At 27.6% G+C, this 25,317-nt stretch overlaps 1 protein-coding gene across 6 annotated transcripts; it reads left to right on the forward strand.

Moving 5' to 3' along the window:
* The first annotated feature begins 300 nt into the window (after positions 1-300).
* LOC107455085 (uncharacterized) lies at positions 301-23,604 on the forward strand. 6 transcript variants are annotated; one of them, XM_016072516.4, is made up of 8 exons: positions 301-432; positions 2,827-2,938; positions 3,801-3,911; positions 6,845-7,032; positions 7,273-7,401; positions 10,045-10,206; positions 16,678-16,904; positions 22,543-23,604. In XM_016072516.4, the coding sequence occupies exons 2-8, from the start codon at positions 2,878-2,880 to the stop codon at positions 22,628-22,630; spliced, it is 966 nt and encodes a 321-aa protein (XP_015928002.1). In that variant the 5' UTR covers positions 301-432; positions 2,827-2,877; the 3' UTR covers positions 22,631-23,604. The 6 variants fall into 6 exon arrangements, with proteins under 6 accessions (XP_015928002.1, XP_015928003.1, XP_015928004.1 ...); XM_016072517.4 differs by having other exon boundaries at positions 390-530; XM_016072518.4 differs by having other exon boundaries at positions 408-544.
* Positions 23,605-25,317: the final 1,713 nt, after the last annotated feature.

Below are 25,317 nucleotides of genomic sequence, written 5' to 3' on the forward strand. Positions count from 1 at the left end.
GAAAACAAAATTATCCGTTTGAAAACATCGCCTATCAGAATAACATGTAGTAAGCAGCTGCAAACTTTTTAACCGGAACTAGAGTAGGTGCCGAGTTCGAGATTGTTATTATTTACATTCCTATTGAAAACACCATCCATTGTGCAGCCCTGTAACGTAAATGAACTACAATAACAACAACAATAAACCGTTCTTAAAAATTAGTGTGAATTCCAGCTCCGGCGGATATTTAATCGGATGTCGGACCCTTGGCTGTTGCCATTTTAGAAATTAATAGTTTGTTTCCGCTTTAAAATCTTTGAAATAGAGTTTGACGTCACATGATATTTTGATATTTTTCTATAATAGCATTCGTTTTTTAATCAAGATTCAGTTTAGAAAACTTCATCATCATAACAAGCGGGAATTTAGTTGTCTGTCCGTTGCATCGTGGTAAGAAGATTAGGTTTTATTTCTCCAACGATTGAATATCTCTTATTAAATTGATTTTACCACAATCGAAATTTGATCGTTGTAGAAAACTTTTTAAAGTTAGTCATCGATGGTATTTTTGACAATAATTCACTTATAATTAATTCATTACAGAGAGAACGTGCTAAAGTTTTTTCATGCTTCTGTTTTCAATTTTATGTTATTAAGATTTTTGTATGTAAACAATTAAATTTAATCATCTTTTCAGTATTGAGTTTCCTGCAGATGATTACTTAAAATTTCATCGCGGTTCATTTCGACTATTAAATTTTTTGTTTGTTATTTGAGTGTCAGTGTGATTTGTTATTTATGTCGTTTTTCTTTTTTTCAAAATCTAAAATTTATAATTAAAATTAGATTCCCATTTTTTAGATCCATTTTTTTTTCTGATAGATTAGTTCAATCGAAAACTAATTTTTTTTAACTGCCCCAACCGCTCTTACATCCTACATAATTTTATAAAAATTTAAGTTTCTAATTTTTTCCAGGGATACCAATTCTGAATATAGAGCTATAACAAGTACAGCTATATATATTTTGTAACGTAAATTGTTTACGATGTATTGTAAATTCATATTTAATTAAAATAATTATTTTAAGTTTTTGATAATAAATATATGTAAATTCAGCTAAAAAGTGGTTTAAGTTATGAATCATATAAAATTTAAAGAAAGCTCTCTTTCAGCCTTCTTGGCATAACAAACTGACTTTGTTAGAATTTGATTACTCAGAGATTCCGCTTATGAGCTATAGCACTTCAAATGGGCCATAAATTGTGAATACAGAATGAAAAAAAAAAAGTTATATCCTGTGTTATGCATAATTGTCTATTGTTCTGAACAAAAATTAACAGGACAGATTTGTTTTTTTTGTTAGTAGGTAAAATTAAAAAGAATTTTTTTTTGTTCTCTTTTGTATAGTTTGCCACTAAAGTTAAGCACATATAAAATTTTTCAATAAATTCTGAAATAAAACTTTTTTTCCCTAATAATTTTCTTAATGTGTAATACATTGATAAGATAGGATACTATGGGCAATAGAATAAATAGCTTAAAAATTAATACATAAAATAAAATATGTATTCACATTTTTACCAGTTTTAGCTGCCTCATTTGATGAGTCATTTTTTATATCAACTGGAACACACAGTTTTCCATTGTAAGAATATGTTTTCTACATTCATATTCAGTTATTTTTTAATGTCTTTTTTTCTATTGCAGCACTGATAAGTACAGTTTTCCGTTCCCCATATATGACTTGCAATATATTCTAACATTTTTTATCCTTTTAGTTCATATCTAAATAGAGTGCAGTTTAAAATTGTTGTATTTTTAACTGTAAGACATTATTTTATAGACGTAGATTTAGGCATAAGATCTTTTGAAACAATATGGCTCATTTGATTTTCCTTGTCATTTGTTTAGTGACTTCAGTTGATTTTTGAATTTTTTTGTTTTCTTTGTATAAGTTGTCTTATACAGTTTTTTCATATCATAATTATAGTTTATAATTCATAACAAACACTGGAACTGGGCATATGTTTTGCTCTGAAAAATTTATTGAACTAAGATTTCTGAAATAGATATTTCTTCAAATTTTATTATCAGAATTGAAAAAATTTCTTCATGTGCATATTGTTTGGATCTTAGCATTATGAATAAAAGTTGAAATAACCCCAAGGTTCATAATGACAGCTGAAAATGTAGCAACTTTCTAATTTGGTGTAATTTGTTAAAAATCTAAATTTATCTAATCTTGTGTTTAAACTTTTTTTTGAACAGTTAAGATTTGAATTTTTATTCTAATTGTCTCTGTTTACTACACTTGCAATAAAATAATTGGGAAAAAATCTGTATTTTGAGCTTTATAGAACAATTCTAAGTGTGCCTAAACTTATGACAGCAGAAGGAATATTAAATGCAGATGGCTACAGACAATCTAGCCTAATGTGGTAGAAAATAGGCCAGATGATTAAAAAATCAGCTATGGAAAGAGGAAGGTGAAAAAATGAGAAATGCTGAGACTGTCATTATCTGACTACCCCCTCTTATCATTCTGCCTTTCGCTAAACTCTTAAAGTTGCATATTTTGACTCCTTTTTGTCAGAATTTTTAACATTTGTAATTTATTAATAAACAGTTCATATTTTAACATTAGTTTTTCTTATAAGTAATGTTTTTAATTGCATGGGGAGACAATGTAGGAAGAACTCCGTCTGATCTAGCTTTTATTAAAATTTATTTATTATCTGTATGGACTGGCTAAAATCCACTCGCTTGGTTTGTTATATTTTGAAGTGTTATTAGTTTTTTTATGCAATTAAACAATGTCTGTGTAAAATAATATATCTTCTAGACTCAATGCAACAACTGAGCATTTTTAAGTTTCAACAGCTTGAAAAAAATTATGGCGGAAGCTGCCGGTAGAAGAAATATTTTGCGGGACTTTTGTACCCTTGTTGAAAGAGGTAAATCTAAAATTGAATGAAATTTTTTCTTTTTCGGCCTAAGTCTTCTTTAATTTCGTTTTAAGTCATAAGAAATATTTTGATATCAACATCAAATATATACCAGTTTCTCATTGTTTTTTTATTACTGCTTTTTAATTGTTTTTTTTTCTATTGAAATTTCCACTGTGTATATTTTTTGCATTAATATTTAAACTATTTTTTGTTCATTATTAATAGTGTATTTTTAATAGCCTGGTATTTAATTTATATCAGGGGTGTGCAACAGTATTGAATGAATTCAAGAGTTGTATTAATGTGTAATTAAAAAATCAGGATTTTCAAAACCATGTGGAAATGCATAACAATAACTAACGAAAAACATTTGAAAAATAGCTTGGGTTTGGATAAAATTGCCACAAGTAAAGCACATCTAAAGTGATTACATAAGAATGCGTGATTTGAAACTCACAAGTCATAATATGGTATTAAACATATCAGTATTAAAAAGAGCACAGGGAAATCCAACAATAACTGCTGAAAACATGATTAGAAAGTCACTTAGATTAACATTGAAATGGAAGCTAATTAAGAGCTTTAAAAGTGATTACTAAAATTCAAAATTATGTCATATTAATATCTTCGTAGTTATGTCATATAAAAAATATTAAGCTTTTTAAAACATAGACAAAAAGTATTATAGTATTTTTAAAATTATGTTTAGTTGCCGCATTCTGCACATGTAAAACATGCAAGCTGCAGGTTATACTCTCCAAATTTATATGAATAATGTTTCCTTTAATTTCTTTAACTATTTTGCAGTTTTTAGAAGATTACACCAGCCTTATGTAACTTAATTTATTTTTGGTCTTTTGACTTTCAGGTGTAGGAAGTAGCTTTTATAACTCGAATTTACCACCTACTCCCACTTCTCCTGAACAAAATATCATTGAAAATCGTGGTCTTCAGAAAAAGCCAGCTACCTATAAGTATGGTAAGTATTTTCATGCTAAATTTTAAAAATTATTTGCTTTAATGTTTAAGACCAATATATCTTTCTCTGGATTTTTGTTAATTTAAAAATTATATTTTAAGGAAATTAATAAATTAAACTTAAATAGTAATTTTATTGTAAAGAAAAATATAATTGCTCCACTTTTTCTAAGATTATTTTAGGTCTTGCATATTTTCAATATTCAGCTTTATCTATAAAATGATTTAGAGTAAGTAGATTTATAATTTATCTTGGGTGAATGACCAGTGGGTTGAGTATTTATCCCTGCCTTGGGTCACTATCCAAAATCAGTGTATCTATAGTTTTTTTAGTCTGCTTTATTAAATATAACTGTGATATGTTTTGATAATAGAGCATATCATAATTTTCCAGTTTTCTCCCTAAGTGTTTTTAGAAGAGTGGTCCAACCTGCCTGCCACTTGATCGTTATAAATGTGCCCTTTCTGTTAAAATAAGCTGCCATCCCTTAAAACACTGCCTTTTTATTCTTATTCTATTTTGAAAAAAGAAAATAATTCACTGATTAAATAATTACGCACTGGTAAAATTATTTGTGCATATAGGTTTAATTTTGATTTCTATTACAAATATTTACTTTGTTAGGATTATTCTCCACTGGGTCTCTTTTTTGCAGGGAGGATATAAATAAATGTTTTAATGATTTTTTAAATAAATCTCATTTTTTTGAAAAAATGATTATTTTGAATGTATATTTTCTCATAATTTTAGCTTAAATTAAAGAAAAATGCTTCCAAGTTGTGAGTAAATTATGCATTAATAATTTTAGTTAATTTTTTTTATTTTTTTTTTTATTCTTATTGTACTTGCCAGGTTTAGTGTATTCATTAATTTATCATCCAAGTGATAGAAAGGTTATCTAACTTGATAGGATTTGGATTGTCTTTGAACTACTTTGTTATCATTTTGCTATTAATCTATTCTTCTAAATGTTTAATTCATTTTAAATTATATATTTTTAAATTTTAGAAAATGAGTAATTATTTTAAAAATGTGAATGAAAAATTTAAAAAAAGAACAAATTAAAGAATCATTCATTTTAAACATTTTTCAAATTATTCACAATTGTAGCATTTAAAAAAATTTGCATATTTAGAAGAAAACATTAACAATTCACAAAAATTTATGTAGTTACAAACTTGCATCCTAACTAACCAATAATCTGTTTTCTGTTTCAAATATTTTTTAACCTATAGACTGCTGTAATTTATAGATGCCCTAATCTTGTTTTCTTTAGGACTTCTATAAAACCCCTTAAAAAAAGCTTGTGTGGCAAAAAAACCACAGAAATTAAAATTATAACAAACCTGCATTCTTACTTAGAACCAGGGTTGGGTTTTTGACGTCAAAAAGTGGTTTTTGACATGACAAGGGTATAATACTGGTTTAAACTGTCAAGAACTGAAGTTTGCCAAGAAAATATATAAACTTCAAAACTACCAACAGTTGCCATGCATTATATTGAAATTTAATTATACTATAGGTAATCGGCAGGTTTTAAAATATTTTTTAATTAAAATTAAGGTAAAATAACAGATTTGAAATCTCAGAAATTTATATTCAAATGCATGTGCAGAAAAATTTTGCACAAAAATTGTTTAAATATTTTGAATATTTTGAAAAAAAAATTTTTTTTTTTTGATATTTAAGAAAATTAAAAGTTTATTACTATGCATTTTTGACATATAAGGAACATATAACTAATATTTATAAGGAACTTACAAGTTATGTTGTATAAATACAAACTTGATACAAATTTATAAATTTTTTTTAATCTTATACCGAATATCTTTATTATCCAGTATGTTAATTTGAATTTAAAAGTAGTTATACTTATGAATAATGATAAATATAATTCATATTGTTTATTATATTTATTTATAATTATTACACTTATCATTTTAAAATAATTTTTATCTCTTAATTTTTTTTTCTCCACTTGTGTTAAGAATACAAATAATATATATCTTGAAAGCAGGAAGTAATTATTCAACAGCTGAATATTTAGATATTCAACAAAACTATATAGTATTCAGCAAAATGAAATTCACAAGTATTTGGATAAACTAAATTTTCAGCATAGTAAATGAATAGGCTGAATATACTGTAAATCGACACTAACTACTCTGTGTATTTAACAGAAAGCACTTAAATTTGTATTGTCTTATGTTAACTATGAATTAAAAAAAAATTGAAGATTTAAAATTCTGAATTACTGATTTTTCTGAAAAACTAACAACCAATCACAAAAATCAAACTAAACAGAAGAACATTACAGTCACTGATCCGTGAAATATTTAAACAAATTATTATGGAAATTCTAATTAAATTAAAATTATTATGTCTAAATTTTAGTACAATCTATACTATACACTAAATTTGGTTATAAATAAATTTCTTAATAATATCACTGCAGATTTTCAATAACACATGAAAATGAATACATAATATTACAAAAGATGTGAGCTTTCAAAAGTACAAGATTTTGGTTATTATTAAAAATATAAGTGTTTCTTCAAAATTTTAAATTTATTTTTTCTAGAACATATTTAGAAACATTATCCTTTATGGTTGGTTGGTGTCGTATCCTCTATAGAATCATATTTCATGGTGTGCTTGAATAGTTTTTGTTATTTCTATGGCATTAAAAGAATACAAATCCTCTTCTGTGGATTATCCTTTATAAAAAATATATAAATTTTATGTATTAATTAAATTTCACATATGAATATAGGTTTTTGACATTTTCAACATTTTTGACAGTGAGGTTTTTGATGTGACGGTTTAAACCGTCAAAAACTGTCACATTTCAAAAACCTGCCAACCCTGCTTAGAACCAATTTGTTTTCAGTTTCAAACATTTTTCTCACCTAATAGAGTACTGTATTTTATAGATGCCCCAGATCCAGTTTTCTTTAAGACTCCTACAAAATCCCCCAAGAAAGCTAGTGTGTTTCAAAGATTGTCATCACCTGTTAAAACCCCAGTACGGTCATCCCCAAGAAAGAGACTAAATATGACACCTGAAAGTATTGTTTTAAATGAAGAAGGTTTTGCTGAACTGACAATTGCTCCCAAACGTGTAAGTATTTTTATACTATTTTTCCTTTCATTGTTTGCTTGGATGACCTTAACTTTTTCCTTTCTTAATCTGAAATTCATTATGCTTAAAGGTACTGAAATTCATTGTTGTGTTTTTAGTCAAAGTAAAGACTTTTTTGTAAGATTTTTTATTTATTTATCTCACAACTTTTTTTTGTTGCTAGTGTCTTTATGCCTATCATTATTTCAAATGTATATATCAAACAAAACTTTTCTTTAGGTGAAAAGAGAGCCACTGAAAAATGTAAAGCCTAGCAATAATTTTGAAAAAAGTTTAAAAGCCCTTAGTCAATCACAGCTTGTTGAACTTATTAGTGATGCTATGAAGTCCACTCCTGAACTTAGTGAGGTAAATAATATCACTCTTTTAAGCATTGTAATGAGTTTTTCTAATGAGTATTTTAAATATTTTAACAGATAATTTAAATCTATTGGAACCAAAGAAAAACTTTTTAGGTGCTCAAACTGATTATGAGCTCTAATTACTTTTAGCACAGTTAGTCCATTCTAATATTTACTACTATTGAATAACTTCACTACTCCATAGATGTCCAAAAATCTCTGCTTGAACCAGTTCACGGGACAAAGTCAATCTCTGCTCTGTAATGTGTTTGGAGCATTATTGATTAAAAAATCATAGCATTCTAAATTTTTTTTTTTTAACTTCAATTGTAACATTGTTATATGTTGTTTATTAATATCACTTCGTTCATGGATAGGCGTTTTGAAGATTTTTGGATGCCATCTAAAAAAGGAGAACCTATAATCAAGTTTTTGAAGATGATTATTAAAAGGAATTTCCTGTTCTTAAATACTCAAGAATGTCTTGTATCATGGATACTGTGTCATATGTGATAAGGATTTTACTACTGCACATGGTATGATAAGCACATTATATGATGCACATAATAAGCTTTTATAACTGTAGGTACTAGATGAAATGTGAGCGACAAAAAAAATACACCAAGAATAGCTTCTAACAGAAAAAACCAAGTTCAGTTATTCTGGGTAGACTTTGCAAACTGCGAATCTTTAAGACCCAGGATCCTTTTTTACTAAAAGTTCAACCCTATGTGTAAAGTATTATAAATCTATATTTAAATTATATATACAGTCGAACCTCGATTTCATGAATTTTTCGATATCTCGAAGAAAAAAAATTCCCTTCAAATTTCCTATACACTCAATGTTAAAAAAAACTTGATTTCACAAATTTGTTTTTCTAATCTCTTGATAACTTGAATTTTTTTTCCATAAATAGTGTAGATTTTTTTTCTAAAATTAAAAAAATATTCCAAAAAAATAAAAAAATTTAAGAATGGCTGACAGGGCATGGAATGATGTGTCTTCCTCTACGATAATGAATGGCTTCAAGAAGTCTGGATTCATTAAAGATCACAAAAGTAGTCAAACAATCAATATCGTTAATTCTGCTGAAAACTACACCGAAAATGATTGGAACAGATTGACTGGACTCGTGAAGCTTGATGACATGGAATTTCATTAGTTTGTAAACATAGATGATGCAGTAACAGTGTGTGGTCAGTGGGATGACGATATCATCGCTCAAACGAAAGCTTGTGAACTATCAGAAGAAGGGGGTGAGGAAATCGAAGATTTACCGCCCAATGTTACTAACAAACAAGCACTTTCTGCAATGGACACTGTAAGGAGATTTATTGAGAGGCAGCCGAATATGTCAGAGGAGACATTTAAAGCTATAGTTCACTTAGAAAGTGTTATAAGACAAACTTTCTTACACATCTCTAAAGAAAACAACTATTGAATCTTTTTTTAAATGAAAGTGTAAAAAGTGTTTTTAGAATACATATGGAATAGTAAATAAGGTATGTAAAGAGCATTTTTCTTCATTCTACCATGGATAACATGCGATTTTCGATAAATCGAATTTTTGATATCTCGAATTTTTTCTCCTCTCCCTTCAAGTTCGAGCTATCAAGGTTTGACTGTATATATAAAATAAATATTTGGAAAAAAAATGGAATTAGTTATTGATTCAGTAATAATAATAATTCATCCGAAGTAATAATTCAACCAAAAATTAAAGCCATAATTTCTATAGGAATTCAACTCAAAATTATTTTCACTTTCTTCTTTTTATGAAAACAGAAGAATTTTTTTTTTTTTTTTAAATGTAAGTTTTAATTTTTTTACACAACTCTGTCAATGCACTTTTTTTATTATTTTTGCAGTGGAAAATTATGCATTCCAGAGATGCATTGCAATCTTTTCGCTCTCCCTTATGATTTTCGCTGCATTTCACCATCCGATTTAGCTTGTTTAAACTGGAATTTCGCTACAGAAAAATAAAAAAATTTGAATGCAAAATAATAAATTTTAACTTTGTAAAGTTTTTATTCAGATAATTTTTGCTTCTCATGATACATGAATCTTGAAGAAACTTATGTTTATGATCGATAATTTAGTTTGAATATATTATGAAAATATTGGATTATGTTAAATTAATAATTTAATAATATTTATTTATTACTTAAATATTTGATTAAAACCTTTTACTTTTTATATTGAATTTTTTTTTATATACTATTTCAAGTTGCTTCTAAATTTTTATATCTTTTGATTACAAGTTTATTTTACTTTATTCTTTAGAAATATTTATTGTGTTCTATTTTGAATTAATTTTATCTGTGTAAAGTGCGAGATCTTCAAATTAAAGTTAATAAATAACTTGATATTAGATAATCTTGTTAATACTTTTTTTATTTTCTGATTCGATACTGGAACATTTCTAGCTGTTCTAGAGGGTCTAAAAGATCAGTTATTGGAAAAAAGAAAGAAACCTTTTCCTTTAAAATATATTTAGTTATTTTTTGTAACAATGACTTTTTGAGGAAGATAAAAGTTTCTCCTATCTTTTTGCTTTTTCAATGTTTAATTTTGCATCTGTGTAATGTCTACTATGACAGTTGTAATTGCACCAAATTGAAAAATTTATTTTCTTGGTATTTAGACTCTAGTTAAATTGGTGCCAGAGCCAGATCTTACACCAGTTGATGCTAGATTGAGTGTGTTACAACGTACTGTTAACAAGTCATTACCCCGCAATGTATGGGGTTCCCAAGACAGCTCTTTTACTTTTTTGCGTGTTAGATCTCACTTAGAAGCCTATAAGGTAAGTTTTTTTCAATCAATTTATCTTTGTGAATGTTTCTTTTTAATTTTGATTCATTTTTTCCCTGTGAGAACTATTAAGTCCTAAAATTTAAGTTAAACCATAAGAAAAAAAATCACACTAATTGTTTTTAAATTGTTATGTGCCTTATTTTCAAATTTAGCAATTACTTAATGTATTATATCATATCCCTGGCTAAAAAAATTGCAAATAATTTAAAATTGATAATTTTGCAGCAAAGCTGTTACAGAATTGGCAGGGGAAGAAATTGTAAACCAAACTCATCAGAATTAGATTTTTTGTTAGGCAATAAATTGTTGTTAGAAGCTTTAAAGTTTATTTTTAATAGAACTTCTAAAATGTCAAAAATTGATTAATAATTCATATTAGATAAATTACTTAGTAGGAGAAAGTATTGAGACTATGGTATGGTATTACCAAGTTTATACAGACTTATAATAGTGCTTGAATTTTTTTCAGTTTTCAAGGCCTTTAAAAATTTTCAATTTTATTTGAAAAGACTTGACATTGCAAATAAAAAACTGCAAGTGATCAACAAAACTGGCTTTAGAACAGTAATATGGAATTGAACTCATGTATTTTTATATTACTTTAGGATCATTCTTTCCAAAGATGCCTTCACACTTATTATTGATTATGATGTTTTAGTTAACTTTCAATTTACTTTGAATTTTGAGTTTTGCAAACTTTAGCAAATGAGTGAAATTCCTTTGTTTTATGTACATTCTAGAAACACAATTATCACAGCAGTTGTGAGATTTTTTTTAACTGCATTGCTTGATTGTAAGTGTATTATCAATAACACTTTTCCTTATTCCTCTTTTGACTAAGATAAGGTTATTTTAGATATTAATAAAAGTAAAGCTAAATTCAAGTAATGTGGCAAGCTTTGCAAAAATGGGAAATGTGCCTTGAAGAGTAATAAAAAATTAAACATGGATGAAGAAAAATATTTTGTTTTTTGTTATCGAAATTGTCTAAAAAATATAAGCAAAACTGTTACATCAAAAAACATAGTTTAATATATTTTATTTTCTGTCATAGTGTCTGTTGTATTGTTCTTAAACCATTATCTAGAAATGTTATCCTTTCTCCCTGCTAAATAAGCATACTTATAATATTTTGTTCCTAAGCATTTATGTATTTATTTAATTTTTTTTTACTCCAGAAAGAATATTCTGCTAAAGCTTTATTGTAATGCAAATAAATATTATATAATAAACATGTCATGTTATACTGATTTCAGGCTTAGACAACTAAAAAAGTTATCAACTCATCACAAGTTGTTTTTGAAATTTTAGTGTTTTTTTCTCTGAAGGTCTTTGAATTTTGTTCATATTTTTGTGTGTGAATCATAGAATCAGTATTAGTTGTAATTATACATTATATTATAAATTACATAAATTAGCATTTATGTAATTTAGCTGTAAACTAAATTGAATTTACTTTTTGTTTTGGAACAGCATTAGTTATATGATCAAAAATATTGTTAGCTATGCTGGAATAGTTCTTTATACCAAAGGATTTTATGAAATGCTTATTGTCATGAGTCAATCTAGGAAGAAATTAAGTTTGTTTATGGACCTTTCACAAAATTCTGATTTCTAAAAACAGTTCCTTCACAAAATTTCAAATTACTTAAACGGACTTTTTTAAAAATCTATGACGATCTGCTAAATACTAAATTGTGTTTTCAACTTAGAGTAGGGGTGCACAACCTTTTTCAGTGAAGGGCCACATGCACAGCAGATTGATCAATGAAGGGCCACATGCCAAAGTGTCTAGACCGACATATTGAAAGCAATTGTTGGTGGTGATTGTTATATAAACATCATTGTTTATATAACACTAAATTCTTTTTGTCGGTTAACCTTGTAATCTCTTTGCAGAAAATACAATACTTTAAAGCGTTTAAAATTAGAAAATGCAAAACTGATTACTTAAGAAGGAAAACAGAATTCGAAAATCAGAATCAATTTATCAGAAAAAATTTAGATAAATTGAAATAATTAAAAAACTATGGAAAAATTGAAATTTTTTTTATCACACTACAAAATACAGAAGTCCATTTAAACATAAATTTTAACGTTAAATTTTTTTTCATAGAATTAAATTTCAAATAAATAAATATTCTAGTTATTAATATAAATTCAAGTTAAATACCTTGATTTAAAGAAAGTTTATAGGGTTAAAAATGATTAAAACTAAAACAAAACCCCTTAAGTGGAAAATAAGATTTAGCATTTATTAGGGAATGTACCTTAAGACATTACTTTTTCAGACATTTTTATTTTAAATTAATAATAAGAGGCTGAGACAGGGAAGAAAAAGAAAGAAAGAAAACACATTAAATTTTAAGGAACTATATTCCTTAATAATAAAAAACTGTTAAAATACTTGTTTACAACTTTTTATGACGAATATATTTTTAACATAACACTTACTATTTACAATTAATACACAATCAATTAACAATCAATAAAATTTACATTACTTTACGAAACTTATCTTGATTAAATTTTTTATACAGTTAAAATTTAATGATATACAAATCATTTCCCAGCATATAATCATAAATGATATAAAATGCTCCAAGAAGGTAGAAAATGGTTTAAAAAATTTCTTATTGGTTATACTGTAATTTGCAAAATTTTTGAATATTGTGATAATTTTATCTACTTGATCATGTGATATTTTTTGAGCCATTAAATGAAAATGTAATGATTGTATTTAAAGACTACTCTGTAATTGTGAACAGGCCAAATTCATTTTAGAAAACAGTCTTTCGACAGAAGTTGTTGTTGTGGGTAGTTTTAAACTTAGAGCAAATAACATAATCAGTTTTGGAATTTGTCCTAGATGGTGTTCTTCCTTTCTGGGTTTTTAGCGGAAATGCAAATAGCGATGTGTTATTTTTTAATTGATTGAATATGAATTGCTATGTGTTATTTTTTAATTGCTTGAATACGAATTGCCATGTGTGATTTTTAAATTGCGTAAATAAAAAACTCGATGCCTGTTTTTCAAATCGCGTGAATACGAATCGTGTGGCTTTTAAATTGCGAAAGGACTACTCACAACACTTGATTTTTAAAATGCATGAATATGAATCGCGATATATAGTTTTTAAAACGCGTGCATATTAATTGCGAGAAAAGTAGCAACAGATGATATTTTAAACGCCAGAACACAAATCGCGATATGTGATTTTAAATCCTGTAAATACGAAACGCGATGGATTATTTTTAAATCTCGTTAATGTTAATACGAAATGCGATTCGCAATTTTCAGAGAGCGTAAATACAAATTTCGATGTATGACTTTTAAATTATCTGTGACAACAAAAAGAATAGGTTCGATGTGTGTTGTTAAACTTGCACGTGTTCATGGGACTAAAGAATTATGCCGTGTTTTGAAATATTTTTTTTGCAAAACGGACCGCGTTTAATATAAACATATCTCGTTTTTTTTTTCCGGGAAGGTGTTGATTTGGCTAAGGTACGTAATTACTTTTTAAGTTACGAAAAAAAATTAAAACTGAATCGAATTTCACGAGTTGTAATACTGTGTGAAAATATCAGGTATATTCTAAATCACAAATAAAAATGGAGCAATAACGGGAAAGAAGAAAAAACACGTTCGAAAAACCTCTTAAAAAATGCGTGTTAAAACGGTACAAACAGAGCACATAAAAAATAATTATTTTAATGCGCGATTCAAAACTCACTTGCTGTCAAACCATAGTATTAAAAATATCATAATCTTTTTAAATCACAGGGAAAGCGTAATAACTACTAAAACAATGACCAAAATACTTTTATATTTCAGATGAAATTTGAGTAAATAAAGTCCATAAAAATTTTATGTAATTTAAATACCGGATTTGAAATTAAAATGTCGCAATAGCGTATAAAAAATATCGGTACTTTCAAAACCTTGTAGAAATGTGTAGTAATACTTTCTAAAATAACGATTGAAAAATAATTTAATTTGCGATAAAATCGTTACAAGTAAGCCATGTCAAAAAATGGTTACCTAAATGAGCGATTCTTTACTCACAATTCGCAATAATATCGTGCTAAAATATCGAAGTTTTAAAAACCGGGCGGAAATGTGCAGCAATAACTGTTGAAGAAAGGATCTAAAGTCATTTAGATTTTCCATGAAGTTTCCACAAATAAAGCGTTTCATAACTTTCAAAAATCGCTATTTCAGAAACTACTTGAAAATGGGTAGCAATAACTACTGAAAAGTCATTGGAATCGGCACATACGAAAAGCGTTAAAAGTGGTAATTAAAGTTCGTAAATTGTAATAATGATGTATTAAAAATATTGGGATTTTTAAAACTATGCTGAAATCCGTAGCGTTAACCATCGAAAAACTACATTGATTGAGATTGGGTGCGTCAAAAACTTAAAAGTGTAAATTTAAATTACCGAATTTTTTTTATTATTCTTCAAAAACAAATATTTAATTTTTTTTCTCATTTTGTTCAGATTGCGGTCGCGGGCCGCACATTGAGGGTTGGCGGGCCGCATTTGGCCCGCGGGCCGCAGGTTGAGCACCCCTAACTTAGAGGTATTTTTTTTCTCTATGTCAAAACATGAAATTTTTTGTGTGAATTAGGGCAAAAATTGTCCTCTATCATATACATTGAAAACAAAGAAAAGAGAATATAAATGAATAACATCTTCAGATTGTATTCAGTAAGGAAGAGAAAAGATCAATGGCAAAACTAACTAATAAAGGCACATGTCACACTGGTAGAAATTCTTTAATTTTACTGATACTTTTATAAAATTTATTCGATTAATTTTGTTTTCGTAAAATATTTAAATTCCTGTGCTGTTTAAAAAAAATCAAATTCAGCTTTTTCCTAAAAAACTTCCAATTTTTTTAAATTTGGCAATCTCTGGACGTCCTCTGAATGGAAACGTGTTAAAATTATTTACAAAATTATTTTAACACGTCGTGATTTCACAAATCATGTTTTGCATTAAAGTGGTTTATCAGCATTGCAATCTTCAATTAATATTTATGTAAGTCACAGCTCCTTACTTCACATGCTTTTCGAATCATACTATTTGCTTTCCATATTGAGTTGATTTTCATATTTCAAATTGCAAATTAAGCGCGATTTGTGTTTTCTTGATTTGAAAATTACTCATCAAGATTAGATTCACATGACTTCAAATTCAGACATTCTTATTCGTATTCACACAGTTTAAAAATCTTATATAGCAATTAGTATGCTCACAATTTAAAAATCTAATATTGTGATTGCATTCACGTTTTAAAAGAAGAAGCAATAATATTGCCATTCATGTTCACACCATTTTTATATTAGCATCAATTTTCGGAATTACGTGGCTTTAAAGTTGAACGTCGCATTTCATATTTACGCAATTTAAAAATTGCATATTGCAATCCGTATTCATGAGATTTGAAAATCCATTATCGTGATACGTATTCCACATTTTTAAATTCAAATATGGCGATTCGTATTCACACGAGTAGGAAATCAAACGTCACTTCATATCGATGCAATTTATTTTAAGAGTTTCCAAAATTAGTACTATGGATGAAAAGCAATATGTTTACTATTGTTTGAAAGCAATATATTTTGTATCCTACTTATAATTCTAATTTTGTGTCCTAGTTATATTTTAAATCATATTTGTAACATTCAAACTTTATGATCGCCCAGATAATTTAAAATTATTTTCATAATTTTCCTGAAGCTATTTTTTCTTTCTTAATTATTCAAGAATGATCAGAATCTGTGTCCAATTAATCTATATCTAACCGACTCAATAGCTAAGAAATGTAGCTGTTTATATTTCTTAAGATAATATGGCCTATAATTTTGATGAGTTTTATTCATATTTTTAATATTTAAGTATTAAAATGTCATGAAATGAGAGTTAAAAAAATAAATCATTTCTCATTTATAAAAATTATAACTATAATTTATGATTATCTAAACTTAGAATAACCCTTTGAATATGATTTTTTCTTTTTAAAATTGCAAGTGCCTTTTTATTAAGTCACAATTGAGAATTGAAATTGTTTATTGTTTGAATTGCTCTTGAAATTATTCATCCCGTGCTATTTAAATATTATTTTGTTAATGTGATATATTTCCTTTGTGACTATTTAAATATTACACATAATTAAGTTTATATAAATGCTATTTTCCACAAGATACATGGCGAGAATTTTTTTCCCAAAAATCCAAATTATTTTTCTTACTATTACCAAATTATTCACTTAAGTTGATTTTTTTTTTACTTAAATTTAAGTTGTAATCAGTTTTTTCACTAATGATAATTTTTTTTTGAAGTAACTTTTCTGTTAAAAACAGTTAATATTTTATATTTTTAGTATGAAATTGTGAAAATAATAATGAACAGAGATATATTTTATGTATGTTTTTTTTTTCTTCCAGAAAGAATGCCTTGAGTATTGTGATCAGTTTTTAGAAAGTGAACATTGGCCAACATTTTTTGAATTTGTATTTATTGCCTGGAAGTACACTTTGCTTTTGCCACAATGGAGTACAGTCATACATAACCGAGCCAAAAATGTTTGTTTAAAACAGATTAGCACCAAATGTATTAAAGCTTTGAATGAAGCTAATCTTGATTATGAAGCATTAGCTGAATTAATCAACAGGTTTGTTATTTATTTAAAAAATGGTTTTCTTTGGTTAGATATGATTTCAATATTCTTTACAAGACTTTTAAATATATTGATCTTTGCTTTGATATTTTTATTCAAAATCATAAGGTTTATTATTAATTAATATAGAAAGATTGAATAGCAATTTAGCTGGAATTAATTATTACAGATTTTCATAAAAAAATTCTATAGTTAATAGATAATTTTCTAGCTAATTCATATATGTTGCTTTCAAAAGTGTAACTATAGTTTCTACTAGCTAATACTACATTACATTTACGATTGCATCAAAGAACAATTCAAGCTTCATAGTAGAAAGCACTTGCTCCAAACTATTATTGCCGAAGCAATAAATGAAATTGAAATGAATGCTAAGCGTCCTTGTTGTCTCAGTTCTTAGAATATTGTATATCAAAGTGGTACAATTTCAAAATGCATGAAAAAATCTTGATTTTTACTACAAATTTTTGAAAATATCCTTTCAAAATTTTATAAATCAATTGCTCTTTGAAGGTGAACCCATGGATGCTAAATTATTCATGAATTTTGACTGTCATATCCCAACATGTAATGTTTCCATTGATTAAGAAAGTTTTAAACAAACATTTGTGATATGTTTGAAAATGGAAAAAAAAAACAAACATAAATCAGAGTTATGAGATAATCAAACAGTATAATTAACGGTAAGGGAAATAGAAGAAAATGATGAAATTTCTGATGCGGAGGTACAAAAAATGAATATATTTCTTGCAAAAATAACCCCTAAAACCAAATTTTATAAATTCTGACAATTAGTGGGGGCTGCAAAGACAAATAAACATTTGGCATAAAAATGGAATGTCGCGAATTTTTGGCATTGGTAAAAAGATGTATGCAAAGTATCAATCAGGGTGGCCACCCACCTGGAATTATCAGGGAATTTTTTTATACTGGAAAATCAGGGAAATTTGGATAAGGTCCTGGAAAAATCAGGGAATTTTAGAGAAAAGCTGGAATTTTTTTCTTAATTTAAATAATTTTACCATCCGTTATATTTACTTTATTTAGATGAATATTTATTGTCGCACAGTTGAAATATCATCAACTGAGTAATACTTTTGCTTGCATTAAACAGGGATGTGATTCTTTCGCGGATTTCCGCTTTTTTGTTTTTTTTTTCAGATTTTTCAATTTCTCCGCTAATTTCCGCGGAATTGTTTTTTTCGTTTTTTTTTCTGCAAGTTAAAATTTTTTGAGGAATTTAATTTTCCGCAGAGCGAAAGTATTGAAGTCCTCATTCCTCCCTCTGAAGTTTCCCTAAAAAGCATTTCCTTGGGATAAAACTGGTTGACCTTTATAATCAGGGGTGAGATTTTTCCACTTTTTAGAGGATTTTTGCTTTTGTCTCTCAAATTTCTGCCTTTTTATCAAAAACTCCGATTATCTAAAAGTTACTTTTTTTTTTTAAATTTTTTTTATTTTTATTATTTATAAATATCCCACTTTTTCTGTGAATATTCAGTCATAAACAGAAAATTCAAACTACGTCCCAGCTGCTAACCCTTCCACCTTTTACTTATTTTAGCTATTTTCTCCGATTTTATGCACAGAAAATAAGATTTTCCTTATTTTTATCCGTTTCCTAATAGTTCATATTTTCGTAATTCAGACGTTGCTGCTTCCTGTTTTTGGCGCGAAAGCAAACGGGGGGAAAAAATGAGGTGGATTTGCGGTGAAAATATTTATTTGCTCATTCAATTAATTTTTATTTATTATGTCTAATTAAAAACAATACAAACAAGCCTTTTAGAAATCCCTAGTCCAAACTCCGCAAATATCTCGATTCTTATTCACGCGATTTTAATATCAATCATCTATTTTTGTATTTGATTTAAAAGTTTCGCATTGTGATTCTTATTTACGCTATTTAAATATCGTACATTATGATTCTTATTTACGAGATTTAAAAATCCAATATCGCGTTTTGTATTTAAGCCTTTTTAAAATCGCGATTTTATTATCAAACATCTATTTTCGTATTTATCTGATTTAAAAGTTGAACGTTGCGATTCTTATTCAGGCGATTTAAATATCGTACATCGCGATTCTTATTTACGAGATTGAAAAATCCAATATCGCAATTTGTATTTAAGCGCTTTTAAAAGCTTATGTAGCGATTCGTATTCACGCGAGCTTAAAATCCAATGACGTGATTCGTTTTTGCGGTTGTAATATCAAACATAGATTTTTGTATTGATGCGTGCCTTAAAAATTAGACATAGGGATTCATATTCGCACAATTTAAAAATTATGCATCGTGATTCGTATTTACGTGATCTAAATATTACGCATCATGATTTATTCTCTCAATTTAAAATCATGCATGCGATGCATACATGCATTCATACAATTTTAAAATTAACCATCGGGATCTTTAATCACATGATTTATAAGTTTAAAAATCACACTTTTTTGGATTTCCTCTTTTTCACTACTCTAATCCGTGATTAAATTTCTATCCATTATTATCCTGCTAAACTAGAATGCCATATAGTATTTTACGAACTAACTAGATGTTAACATTTAATTTTACTGCTTTGTTGGAAAATATTTGATTTTTGATTCTAAATTCGAATTGTGTATTATTCACTATGTCAAAAGTTCGTAAATGTTGCTTAGATTCCAGAGGTATTTCCGAAACTGTATCTTTTTTTACCCGGAAAAGCTGATGTTAAATTATGTATAAACTTGGAAAAAAAAAATTATTTATATTTGTTTATTAGAAAGAAGGAAAACAAATCTTTGTTTTTTTGTTCTGCACTGTCAGGGGTATGTCTAGGCCAAATTTGCTACCGTTTAGCAGTACCTTCATAAATTCAACTTTAGGAAAAACAGTAGTTCCACAAAATATTTTTTCTTAAAATTTTAATTTTGTGTCCCGCAAGGAACGATAATCCATATTTTTACCATATTTTTGTGTTGATTTTTTAATATAATTTTTAATTTTCACAAATTATGTCTAAATGTTCACAAAATAGGTACCTCTCAGAAAAACCTAGACAGACCCCTGACTGTACAGGTACAGGTTTTAAGTTAGTCAACCAGATAACCAAAAATTTTAAACTTAATAAATAAGTAAATAAGGTGTCATTTTCAAGGTAAAAAATTGAAGATTTAGAAATAATGGCTTTTTACTGATAAATAGCAAGTTATAGGCTGATAAATGAAGGGCTACATCATTTGAAATTTTTAACTGTGGTAAGTGAATCTCTTAACAAAGCACAGTTATTTTTTAAAAAAAAAATTCACAGCAATAATAGAAAATGGAAAAAATAATAAAGTGAACTATATCAAGACGGTATATTTTACACAAATGTGTAGAAATATTTTACATTTTGATTTATATTCAAATGATCAGGATACACTTTTGATATTTTACATGCAGCACAAAATTAATTGTACTGTGCCACTAGTATTTAACATAATTAATTTTTTTTTCTGTTTAAAGCAAGATTTTGATGATAATAAATATTTTTATTGCAAATTACTAATTGAAATAAAACACGCTGACCTGGAAATTTTAAGATTTTTACTGGAAAACTTGGAAAAATAAATTTAAAGCCTGATTTGAGTGGCCAATGGAATATTTTGGCGAAAACATGCTACACCATAAACAGACTTTAGAAAATGACTAATACACAGTATTTTTATACCAATAAGGTGCAGGTATTAAATATAGTTCATTAAAAGTTAAAACTACATTTAATTTGTTTAAATGACATTTTTTAATATTGCACTTAATCTTAAGCCTGTCCTTCAGTGCTCTTTCTAGATTTTGAAATTTTGCTTCATGTGAATGTTGTCATGACATTTGATTACTTTCTTCTTCTGCCAATTACATCCTCATTTTTAATTATTGTAAACAAAGTGCTTTTCAGGATCTTGAACAGTTTAGCAATTTTTGGTTTTTATTATTCTTTTATCCACTTCCTTAAGTATATAGCGTTCTGGGTGCCATTCTTCGGTCATGAGGTCTGAAATCAGTCTTCAGTAAAATCAGTGGACGAAATTGTGTCAATATCTCTTTCCTATTAGTTTTTTAAGTCAAATTTTCTTTTTTTCATTGAAAATGTAACATATTTTTTGTTGTAAAAACGTTACTTTTCATAATTATTGCAAAAAGATCAAGAAATGATGTCGCGCTACCATGAAAGAATGGTGGTGTCAGACTTTTATTCATCTTCTTTTTGTAGTCTCGCTAAATCTTATTTAAAATGGAATTGATTAATTTCAATATCTGTTTATGTAAACAAAATTTGTACTATTGTTAAATTTAAATCTACTCATGTTTGCATTCCCCCTCCAACGTATGTACATACTTGCCAAAGCTTAACCAAGATTATTTTTTTTGAAAAAATATAGGGCTGGGACAAAAAATAAATAATAGTGAAATGAAAAATAAAAAGAGACATGAATGGTTTCTTTTTGTTTTGTTAACTAAAAAATTAATAAATAAATGAAAGAAAGAATTTTTTAGAAAGAAATAACCAAATGACTGATGATTTTGGTGTCACAGAGCTATAAATTTCTGAAAAGTCTGGTAAACAATGCTAGACAGTGTTAATTGGTCAAAAAAATAGGTTCAGTCTTGAAGGTTTTTTTTAGTGATGCACCTATATGTTGCACTAGTTAAAAGTAGCCATTCTAGCTAAAGAACATATGAGAAAGCTAAATAAAACTAAAATCAAGAAGAATTAGATTAAGAAGTTGAATGATATTTGAATAATTATAACTCCAAAATAAACTACCATTTACAATGCTTCACAAAAGAATGAATAAATTTTTTTTAAACAAGAATAATATGATTGTTGAATATATTGAACCCCTTGAAAAGAAATTTTGAAAGGTTATGATTATATAGGAAACTCCAATTTCAAAATAAATAACTTGAGTTTTGGAAACAATCTGATGTTTCTATCTAAAAGCTGTTTGGTAAATGATCCAGTACTTTCCATTAATGACAGGTTAACTAGATTGTTATTCACAAACATTCGTTCTTTCATTAAAAAGCTTATACTTTCATTAAAGCCATTGACGCACATTTGTCATTCATTATACCTTCATCATAAACTTGAACAAACTGCCATTAAATTTCAACAGCACAAACTTTTTTTGCATTTAATAACTATGTATTTCACAATCGACAGGGTTACCGATTAACACGGTTACAAACGAAACAGTATAACCATACAACTAACAATGCTAGAGCCTCAGGCAAAACTACAGCTATGTGCTAGGACTGAGAGAATTGCCGACCCTGAACTGACGTCTCTTGGCAGAATGTGGAAATACGATAACCAATTGGTTCCTTCTTTAAAAGTGACCCTTGTAAATGTTATTATACAAATAGTTATATTTTTTTATTACTAGAACTTGATCAGTCATTTTTCTTCTATTTTTTTTTTTAAACATAGAATTATCAAAAAAGTTTTTCATCACTATTTTGCTATCAACCCTTAAGTTAAGAATTGATTTTTGAAACTCATCTCTTATTGCTTTGTATTATTATTATGTTACTATTAGAATTGATTTTTGAAACTCATCTCATATTGCTTTGTATTATTATTATGTTACTATTGTTATTATTTTATAGAATGAAGCCATATGAAGAGGAAGCTACAGTGAAAAATTGCATTAGTGCTGCAAAATCATTGATAGATAAGAAATTTTATCATCTTTAAACATTTTCTGTACCTGAAGAGGAAGTAATCATCATTTCTTTAAACTCATTGTTTTTTATGAACTAAATATTTCATCAAGTTAACTTTGCTCTGTTCTGTAAGCTAGAATGTGGTCTGCTCTGAAGACCTGTTACCTTTTTTAATAAAATATTATGAGACATTTTAGTCAGAGAGGAGATTAATAAAAAAGTTGAGGCTTTTTTTAACAGTTGTCAAATTTTAGCATTTTTTCATGAATTTTCGATTAAGAAATATTTTTTATTATACTTATTATTATACTGACTTATTATTTCTATAGAGAAGTTCTTTGATACATCTTGTGATACATCACCCCTCGAAATGTACTCTAACGAGTAATTTTGAGCAGAAAAGTATTATGGTTAATGAAATTGATCTAAAACAAACACAAACTTCCATGAATTTGCTTAATAATATTTGAAATTAAACTAAATAATTTTTTTAGTACAATACTAATGCATTTACTATTTGTACCTTAATCAAAATGTGACAGATTTCGAAATGAAATACATTTAAAAAAAATTTCCATTTTGAAAGCATTTACTGTTAAATGTAAATAATAATAAAATTGTTTTCCGTCATTTTCCATTGAATCGAGGTACAGATTGACAAATAAAGGATTGATTGCCTTAAGTAAAAAGAGAGTAATTTTTATGAGTTTACCAAGTATTAAAAAGTAAATAAAATTCTCTCATTCTTTTTATTGGTCTGCTCGAAATTTAGAATTTCTAACATTGTGATTTTAATAATATTTATGATTTTATTACTGTAATAATAAGTTGTCAAAGTATTGTTAATTTTTTAGTGATCATTCAAAAATGAATTTTGTCATTCAGATTTGTGAAATACTGTTAAGAAATAAACTATATGCTATTTCAAATTCATAAGTGTTATGAACTTTTAATAATTACATGTATGAAATGTTGCTGTTTCAAATAAAGTTATCCATCTCTTTAGTTTTGATTCTTTTTCTAAATTTTAGAGCACTACAGTAACAGAAATATCTTTATATTCTCATAAATTAATTGAACCATATATTTTGGCTTTATTTGAGTAATAAGTTTGTCTGAGAGTTAGTTTGATATCAAGGTTTTTGATGAAAATACAGTGCACTCCCGATTATCCGGGTTAATCACCGGGACAGGTCGCACGGACAATCGAAAAACACGGATAATCCGAAAACTCCTTTTATTAAAGAAAAATTCAATATCAGTACAAAAAATAAAAAAAATTACTGACATTTGCATGCATAACATCAAACTTGGAATTTTCCTTATTAAAAAATGTGTAATGCGTCTTCGCCATATATCGATACACATATTTTACGAGCCGCAGTAATGTCACCGTAATCAAATCCTCCCATATAATCTAATAAAGTTTCCACAGAGCAGCAGAATGAGAAATTGTATTTCATTCATTTACTACATCTTCTGCTTCAGTTACTATCATCACTATTTGATTTAACAACATAACGACGTTTTCATCAGTCAAATACTGGAAGCCAGGTTCACATGCATCACTTTGAAACCAATCTTCTAAATTTTCTTCATAAAGAATTTCGAAACCTTAGATTTCTTTTGCTTGTTCGAGAATACTGTTATCATATTTTTCTTGAACATCTGAAGAGGATTGTTCATCAAGAGGTATCATCTTTCTCCACGATCGTGATAACGTAGACCATTTTCCATATCATCCATAACGTAGACGATTTGTTCCATATACTGCAATCCTATAACGAATATTGCTTTCCAAAAATTTGGTAGTGTTATAACTTCATGAATCAATTTTTTTTAATCTTGAAAATGTTTCTCTTTATATTTTTTGTGTGACTCCGGAATGAGCACGGATAATCGAGAGTGTACTGTATGTCTGAACTTGAATTGTTACAATAAACACTTCAAAGAAATACTCTCGCAAATTTGCATTTTTTAAAATTGAGATTTGGGTTTTCATTTAATCTTACCATACTTAAGATTTTCCTAAGTTTTTAGTATTTTAACTGCTTCCAAAGCATAAAATTAAAATGTTCAATAAAATAAATTAGCTAAGGGAATTTTTTTGAAAGTTAATTATCAGTTTTTACAGCCTTTAATGCAGAGATCGCAGCTATTCGAATCGCCTTAACACAGCTCCAATTCCAACTGGAAAATTTTTCAAAGGCTGTCATTCTGTCGGATTCTAGGGCTGCTCTCCTAGTCATTTCATCATCGGAGGCTCCTGTGTCAATGCTTTGAATTGCCGTCTGACCTTAAATAACCTAATAGAAAGCCACTAAGAGGTTGCGTTGCAGTGAGTACCAGCACACTGCGGATTCCAGGGAAATGAATCAGCAGACTCCTTGGCAAAGAAAACAACCGAAATTACACAAATAATAAATAAACCAATTCCTTATCACACCGCCAAGCGGTTAATTAAAGTCTTTTTGGAAAAACATAGAAGAGGCAAACAAAGACAGGAAATGGATAAACGACATAAAGGATATTCCACTATGGCCAAGGGACAGGTCTGTGGGCACCTTTCGCCTCGCTACTGGCCACGACTGCCTTTCCAAAAATCTATTCCCGTATAAATATATTACCAAGCCCTATTTGCACACAGTAATATCCAAGAAGAAATTGACATAAACCACATTAGGCACTAAACTCGGGACACTTGTGGAAGAAGTATTG

The sequence above is a fragment of the Parasteatoda tepidariorum genome, chromosome 12, assembly GCF_982258835.1.
Source record: "Parasteatoda tepidariorum strain Cologne lab strain chromosome 12, Ptep-v5.0, whole genome shotgun sequence".
In the NCBI taxonomy this organism is placed as follows: Eukaryota; Metazoa; Arthropoda; class Arachnida; order Araneae; family Theridiidae; genus Parasteatoda; species Parasteatoda tepidariorum.

Coding starts and splice junctions, on each gene's coding strand:
- LOC107455085 (XM_016072516.4), top strand. CDS start 2,878: ATGGCGGAAGCTGCCGGTAGAAGAAATATTTTGCGGGACTTTTGTACC. Junction 2,939..3,800: donor TTGTACCCTTGTTGAAAGAG/GTAAATCTAAAA, acceptor TTTGACTTTCAG/GTGTAGGAAGTAGCTTTTAT. Junction 10,207..16,677: donor CTCACTTAGAAGCCTATAAG/GTAAGTTTTTTT, acceptor TTTTTCTTCCAG/AAAGAATGCCTTGAGTATTG.